Raw genomic sequence first — 7,875 nt, forward strand, 5'->3', positions numbered from 1 at the left:
CCCTCCCCTCTCACCGGAATCAGGGGATACCATCGCTTCAGACGAAACCTTGGCCACTCTCTCTTTGAACTCGCTCATCGGGATTACATCCGCACATACGATGAAGTTGGCTGGACATATCGGGCAGCAGCAAGTAACGGTCCTCATCGATAGTGGCGCCACCCATAACTTCGTCTCCACAGAAGTCGTCTCCGCGGCGAGCCTGCCCATCACAGCCACCACTTGCTATGGGGTTCTACTGGGTACGGGTGGCAAGGTGCGCACAGAAGGAATTTGCGCACAAGTTGAACTCGACTTGGGTGCCATTCGAGTGGTCACTGATTTCCTTCCCCTTGAGCTTGGCGGGGCAGATGTTATCTTAGGCATAAAGTGGCTGGAAACCCTTGGCAACATGCAAGTTAATTGGCGGACTATGGTCATGAAATTCGAAGTGGCGGGTTCATGGGTTACTCTGCAGGGGGATCCCAGTCTGTGTAAATCTCCAATCTCCCTAAAAGCCATGGTCCTAGCAGTGGAGAAGGGGGCGGAAGGTTATTGGGTTCAGTTGGGGGCAATAGCGAGTGAGGCCGACTCTTCAACCCTCACGGCGTGTCCTCCAGTAGCCCAGTTGTTGGAACAATATACCGATGTCTTCGACATGCCCCCGGGACTTCCCCCAGCCCGAGCTCGAGCGCACTCCATCACATTGAAACCAGGAACAGAACCTATTTCAGTCAGGCCATACCGATATGCCCATATGCAGAAAGATGCGATAGAGCAGATGGTGCGGGATATGGTCAAAGTGGGTATCATTCAGCCGAGTACCAGCCCCTTTTCGAGCCCAGTCTTGTTGGTCAAAAAGAAGGATGGTAGCTGGCGGTTTTGTGTCGATTACAGGGCCCTTAACCGTGAGACAGTCGCTGACAAATTTCCTATTCCGGTGATCAATGAACTGTTGGATGAGCTACATGGTGCCACGGTATTCTCAAAGATAGATTTAAAGTCAGGTTATCATCAGATTCGCATGGCTGCCAATGATGTTGAGAAAACAGCCTTTCGCACTCACGAGGGACACTACGAATTCTTGGTCATGCCTTTCGGGTTAACCAACGCGCCAGCCACTTTTCAAGCCCTTATGAATGATATATTCAGAGATTTTTTGCGCCACTGTGTCTTGGTGTTCTTCGATGACATTCTGGTGTACAGCCCTTCATTGGAAACTCATTTAACTCATTTGAGTTCTGTTTTGCAGCGATTACGTGAGCACCAGTTATACGCCAACGGTAAGAAGTGCATTTTTGCCCAGCCCCAAGTGGAGTATCTTGGCCATGTGATTTCGGCGGCAGGGGTATCGGCGGACCCAAGTAAAATAGAAGCAATGGTAAAGTGGCCAGTTCCGAAAAACATCAAAGAGTTGAGGGGATTTTTGGGTCTCACAGGATATTACAGAAAATTTGTTCAGAACTATGGGAGTATTGCGAGACCACTTACCGATCAATTGAAGAAGGACGCTTTCTGCTGGTCTTCCGAAGCTCATGCTGGGTTTGAACAGTTGAAGAATGCGATGTGCTCCGTTCCCGTGTTAGCATTGCCGGACTTCCGTGCACCGTTTGTGGTTGAAGCTGATGCTTCAGGGATGGGTTTAGGGGCTGTCTTGATGCAGATGGGGCGCCCAGTGGCCTATTTCAGTCAAGTGCTATCACCTAGAGCCCGTTTGAAATCCATATACGAGCGCGAATTAATGGCTATTGTTTTAGCCATTCAAAAGTGGCGCCCGTACCTCTTGGGTCGCCGATTTGTGGTCCGCACTGACCAACGCAGCCTGAAATACCTGCTGGAACAGCGGCTTGTCGCTATGGAGCATCAAAAATGGCTGACAAAAATACTTGGGTATGACTTCGATATACAATATAACCCTGGGGGTGAGAATCGGGCTGCAGATGCTCTGTCTCGGATTAGCTCTACTGCCGAGCTTGCTGCCATTTCAGTACCAAATATCCTTTCCATTCCAGACCTCCAGACTCACGTTGCCTCGGACCCAGCACTTTCTAAGATTCTGCAGGAACTGTCCATGGGCAGAGAATGTGGTGGTTACTCTTTAGCTCATGGCTGTCTCAAGTTTAGAGGTCGCTTGGTGTTGCCTACCTCTTCTCCGTTCATACCGCTGCTACTTCAGGAATACCATGGCAGCAACATGGGCGGCCATTCTGAGGTCTTCAAAACATTTCAGCGGTTGGCAGCGGACTTGTATTGGCGGGGAATGCGGCGTGATGTGGAAAAATTTGTGGCTGAATGTTCGGTGTGTCAAAGGAACAAATACTTGGCACAATCCCCAGCTGGACTCCTACAACCATTACCGATTTCGGAGCAAATTTGGGAGGACATTTCCATGGACTTCATCGAAGGCCTCCCGCTGTCCAAAGGTTTTGATTCGATCTTGGTCGTCGTGGACAGACTATCCAAGTACAGTCATTTTGTTCCCTTAAGGCATCCATTCTCGGCTTTGACAGTGGCAGAGGTGTTTGTTAAAGAGATAGTAAAACTGCACGGGATTCCTCGTTCGATTGTCTCCGATAGGGACAAGATATTTCTCAGCTTGTTTTGGAAGGAGCTGTTTCGGTTACAAGGGACTTCTTTGCAGCACAGTACAGCCTACCACCCACAATCCGACGACCAAACCGAAGTCGTAAATCGCTGTCTAGAGACTTACTTACGCTGTTTTGTCAGTGCCAAACCCAACCAGTGGGCAAAATGGTTACCGTGGTCTGAATATTGGTATAACACTTCGCACCACACCTCCATTGGAATGACACCATTTCGCGCGGTCTACCATCGAGACCCACCACCGCTCCTGCGTTTCGAGCCCTCCAGTGCCAAAGTATCAGCCGTCGAACAGGAGCTCCACGACCGTGATGACATCCTCCACTTACTTAAGCAGAATCTACCTCGTGCACAGCAGAAGATGAAATCACAAGCTGACCGTAAACGCCGTGATGTTCAGTTCCAGGTGGGGGACATGGTTTATGTCAAACTCCGTCCGTATAGGCAGCGCTCACTTGCTAAACGACACAATGAAAAGCTGTCTCCTAGGTTCTTTGGCCCGTTTCCAGTTCTGGCTCGCGTCGGGACCGCGGCTTACCGCTTGCAGCTGCCACCTTACACCTCCATTCACCCAGTCTTCCATGTGTCCTGTCTTCGAGCAGCGCTGGGTCCACACCAGCAAACTTCCACTCTACCTTCGGGCCTCACTGCTGGGCTGGAATGGATCTTAGAACCCGAATCATTGCTGGCTATTCGTCCCGGGACGCATAAGACTAGTCCCCAGGCTCTCATCAAATGGAGACACATGCCAGAATATGAAGCCACTTGGGAAGACTTTACTGTCATTCAGCAACAATTTCCGCAATTCCACCTTGAGGACAAGGTGAAACTCCAGGCCGGCGGTATTGATAGACCCCCCTTAACATACGTCTATGCTAGGAGGCACAAGAGGGCACACGTGGAGAGGGCTGTAGGGGATACTACATTCTAATTCTGTTATGAGGGGTATGTTCGGGTAGTACCTAGGTGCACCACTTATCCTAGAGGCTATGTATAAATAAGAGGATTAATTTCATTTGTATTCAGGTAGATATTTTTGGAGTGAACTCTGTCTCTGTAGGAGGGTCCAGGCTCTCTAATTCCTGGTTATTACAGAAATACAACTCTATTTCCATTCCATTGGTTCTCTTGCTGTTTGTTTTCTTCATTTTGTTCCATTATCGATAGACAAGGTTCTATCAGATAGTGACTGTAATAAAGGGGTAGAATAATATCTATGCTGAACTGCCCATTTATATTAATGTTGAATGAAAAATTTCTCTAGATTAGAATGTATAAATTAGTTATGGAATCCTTTTTACTGAAAGATTAGTCGCAAACATGGGAAGTGGAACTCTATTCAAATGGTCAAAAAATATCACTCCTTCCCAAGTTGAGCAAATGATACGAGCTGAAAAGGACATAAAGAAGGCCATTCTTGTATTTGATTCGGCAACAGCTGAGTTTTCCAATGGTTTTCGACACAATCACAACACATTTGGTCTCATGATCTCTAGATTAGTATCCTCAAACCGTTTCAGATCAGCTGAGGCAATGCTTGTTGGAATGAAGGAGGAGAAGTGTGATATCAAGGAGGACATATTCGTGTCTATCTGCAGAGGGTATGGTCGTGTCCACAGGCCCTTGGATGCTATCAGGGTCTTCCACAAGATGGAAGACTTTCAATGCAAACCAACCTCAAAGTCATACATTACTATATTTTCTATTCTTGTTGAAGAAAACCAGTTAAAGGTAGCATATAGGTTTTACCGGTATATGAGAGAAATGGGTATCCCACCTGTCCTCACTTCCCTTAATATTTTGCTGAAAGCCCTCTGCAAGAATAGTGAAACAATGGATGCAGCTCTTCGTATGTTCCGTGAGATGCCCAGTCGTGGGTTTACTCCAGATTCATATACATATGGTACTTTGATTAATGGGTTGTGTAAATTAGGAAAGGTTGATGACGCAAAGGAGCTATTCAAAGAGATGGAGTCAAAAGGATGTTTGCCCACTGTTGTCACATACACTAACTTGATACATGGTTTGTGCCGGTCAAACAATTTGGATGAAGCTATGGGATTGTTTGAGGAGATGATAAGCAAAGGTATCAGTCCAAATGTGTTTACTTACAGTTCTCTAATGGATGGCTTTTGCAAGGGTGGGCGTTCTTCCGAAGCATTGGAACTAATGCATATGATGATAAGCAGAGGCCATATGCCCAACATGGTCACTTATAGTTCTTTGATCTATGGACTATGTAAAGAAGGAAAGCTTCAAGAATCTCTTGAAATTCTTGACAGAATGAAGCTTCAAGGTTTAAAGCCAGATGCAGGCCAATATGGAAAAGTAATAACTGGGTTTTGTGATATTAATAAGTTTCAGGAAGCAGCAAACTTTATTGATGAGATGGTTCTTGATGGAATCACGCCAAACCGTATAATGTGGAGCCTTCATGTTAGAATCCATAATATTGTTGTCCAAGGCTTATGTACCACCAGCAACTTAGATCGAGCTTTTCAATTATATCTTAGCTTGCGTACAAGGGGTATCACAGTTGATACTAGGACATTTGACACTCTGGTTGAACATTTCTGCAAGAAAGGTGACTTGCATAAAGCTGCTCGAATAGTTGATGAGATGATGCTTGATGGATGTGTTCCAAACGAGGATACTTGGAGATCTATAGTTGATGGATTTTGGAATCGAAGGAAGGTACGAGAAGCTGCTGAGTCAGTGCAAGCTGAGCTATTGAGTGACTTCCTTGATCCTGGAACTTAATCCACATTTCCATAGTCAACTTGTTCCCACTTAAATACTTAATGAGAGAACTTGTTCCATGGTGGATAAGGTCCAACATAGAAGAAAGGCTCTGGTAAGCTTAGTGTTACTTGGTAATGAAACCATATTTTTGTTCATACATAACCGAAGATTCGCATGAAGTTTAGGAGCCTTGCAGGTTCACTCACTTGGTTATCATGGCACAAGAAGCTTGTTGCAGCCACGGTTGCTAAAGAAGAGACTGACCACAAGTACTTCATAGTCTGTCTAGTATGTCTTCATTGCTTCATCTTAACTTTCTTTTTCAATTGGATTCTCGCGTTATATGTATTTTAATTGTTCTTATTCTTTCAAGAGTGTTTCTTATTGAACTTTCTTATGTATTGTGTGGCAGAGAAGGGGCACCGTGAAACCTGTTTTCTCAAAGGTGGCAGATTAACAGCCGTACTCGTTCTGAGATATTTATTTTGTTTGTAATTGCCTCCTTAAGATTTAATGGTTGAATCTTTCCTAGGTCGAAAGTTTATATATGCACTAAGAAATAGCAATACTAACAATATTTTCGTAGATACAATTTGAGGGAATTCTCAACTTTTTTTTAAAGGTTCAATCTGTACCATTTCGACGCATAAAAATTGACATTCTTGGCAATAAAACGAGCTACACTATTCGAAGACCTATGATTAAAGAAGAAGCCTTGAAACCCAGCTACTTTTGCCTCTGAAATAAGCCCGTCCGCCAAGATATCTAGATCTCCACGAGGATCCAAACAATTTTAAGCCAATGAAATTCTAAATTTATTATTTTTCGTACTCTTTCAATTCAGTACTTAGCATATACAATGTGAGATTTTAAAAAAATAAGTGAGCGCGTCATTGATGGCTGACTTGGTAATTTTTGTGTGATGTGATTTGTCTTGTATAGCCAAACTCCATGGAACTCATGGAGATGTTCGGGTCCTTAACTAAATTTTTTTTTTTTTTTGCTTTTTAAAACTTATAGTTTGTTATCTAAAAGTTTTGAAAATAATCCTTAAAAACAAATTTACAAAAAAGTTGAGACAACAAAAGTTGTTTTTAGTTGATCTCAATTTTTTAACCATTTTAATTATTATTATCTCACTTCATTTTTTTTTTCATTAATTTATTTATCATTTTCTTAACATTACTTTCTCTCTCATCACATTTGATCTTATTATTTTCTCTCATCACTTATTATCTTATTATTATCTCTCTCACCATTTCATATATACTCATTTTCTCTCCCCTCGTTTTTTCTCTCGCTATTTTCTATTTTATCACTTTCTCTCTTTTTTTTTCTTGCATCAGTTTCTCTCATGTCAGTTTTTCTTCCTCAAAATTTCTCTCCTTATTTTCTCTTTTCTTATTTTTCATCGCTGTTTCTTTCACATTATTTTATCTCATTATTTATTACAAACTTTTAAATGATTTTTCTCTCTGTAAATATATTTATAAATTTTTTATTCAAGATTATTTTTTAAAAATAAAACTAAATTTCTTTTTAGAAAAAATTAATCAAACACTTGTTGTTTTTTTAAAACTACAAAAATTGTTTTCTATTCTCATTCCTAAAAACACAATTTTGAAAACAAAAAACAAAAAATAATGTCAAAGAGGTCTGGCTTCTGCAGTAGTTGTTTCTAAGCATTTCCAAACCAATTGTTCTCTCCATATTTTGGAATTAAGGAATTGCCTATATCTTTTTAACCATGCATCTGGTTTAATGAAATCTGTCTGTCTATGATATACAAATTTTCTGATGAATGTAGTAGTTATGGGGTATACAAAAGGCCATCGCTAATCTAGTGTTGATGGTGTTATATCACTCCTCACTAAAGCTCTTTTGTTTCTAAACAACCAGCTCCACGTTCAAGTTTACGTTCAAAAAATGGGCAATGACCTCAGGGTCAATTTTCGTCATGTCCTCATGGCACAAAGTAAAGACATCTTTATATTTAGCTGAGAAATTCTCCAGCTTGGTGCTTAACTCTAAAGTGAGACCAAATCTGAACTGGGCCTCATACTCATGATGCTTAGAGTCAATTTTATAAGCAACTAACTCTTCAGTGACTTTGCCCTGTCCTTCTTTCATGGTCTTAGGGGCGGAGCTCCTCAGTGTCCGTAAAGTGAAAGAATGAAGTAGCTCAAACTCGCTACCATGGCATATGATGTTACTATCCATGCTCACAAATTCATCGATCTTAATAGTTGGAGCTCAGGTCATTGTTACGTAGCAAGCTCAACCTAAGATTGGTCACCATACATGACTTTGACCCCTTCTTTAGTGGAGAGCTTCATTTAGATTAACTCTAGTAGTATAAAAAGTGTTCTTGAATTTTTCTTTTATAAATCAACGAAGTCAATCTTCAAACACACAATGAGGTGTTTAAAAATTTATATAGTTTCTTTTGTTCTCAGGGGACTCTGACAGTCAAAATTTAACAACTTTTTAAACTTATGAAAAATATTACTTCTTTTCAGGTATAAAAATATAATTAACTAATTTAATTAATCT

The 7,875-nt window shown here is 41.8% G+C and overlaps 1 protein-coding gene across 2 annotated transcripts; it reads left to right on the forward strand.

Moving 5' to 3' along the window:
- Nucleotides 1-3,530: 3,530 nt before the first annotated feature.
- LOC133782341 (pentatricopeptide repeat-containing protein At5g46100-like) lies at nucleotides 3,531-6,020 on the forward strand. Of its 2 annotated transcripts, XM_062221609.1 has the most exons (3): nucleotides 3,531-5,434; nucleotides 5,519-5,610; nucleotides 5,735-6,020. In XM_062221609.1, the coding sequence occupies exon 1, from the start codon at nucleotides 3,901-3,903 to the stop codon at nucleotides 5,338-5,340; it is 1,440 nt and encodes a 479-aa protein (XP_062077593.1). In that variant the 5' UTR covers nucleotides 3,531-3,900; the 3' UTR covers nucleotides 5,341-5,434; nucleotides 5,519-5,610; nucleotides 5,735-6,020. The 2 variants fall into 2 exon arrangements, with proteins under 2 accessions (XP_062077593.1, XP_062077592.1); XM_062221608.1 differs by having other exon boundaries at nucleotides 3,531-5,610.
- Nucleotides 6,021-7,875: the final 1,855 nt, after the last annotated feature.

The sequence above is a fragment of the Humulus lupulus genome, chromosome 6 (assembly GCF_963169125.1).
Source record: "Humulus lupulus chromosome 6, drHumLupu1.1, whole genome shotgun sequence".
In the NCBI taxonomy this organism is placed as follows: Eukaryota; Viridiplantae; Streptophyta; class Magnoliopsida; order Rosales; family Cannabaceae; genus Humulus; species Humulus lupulus.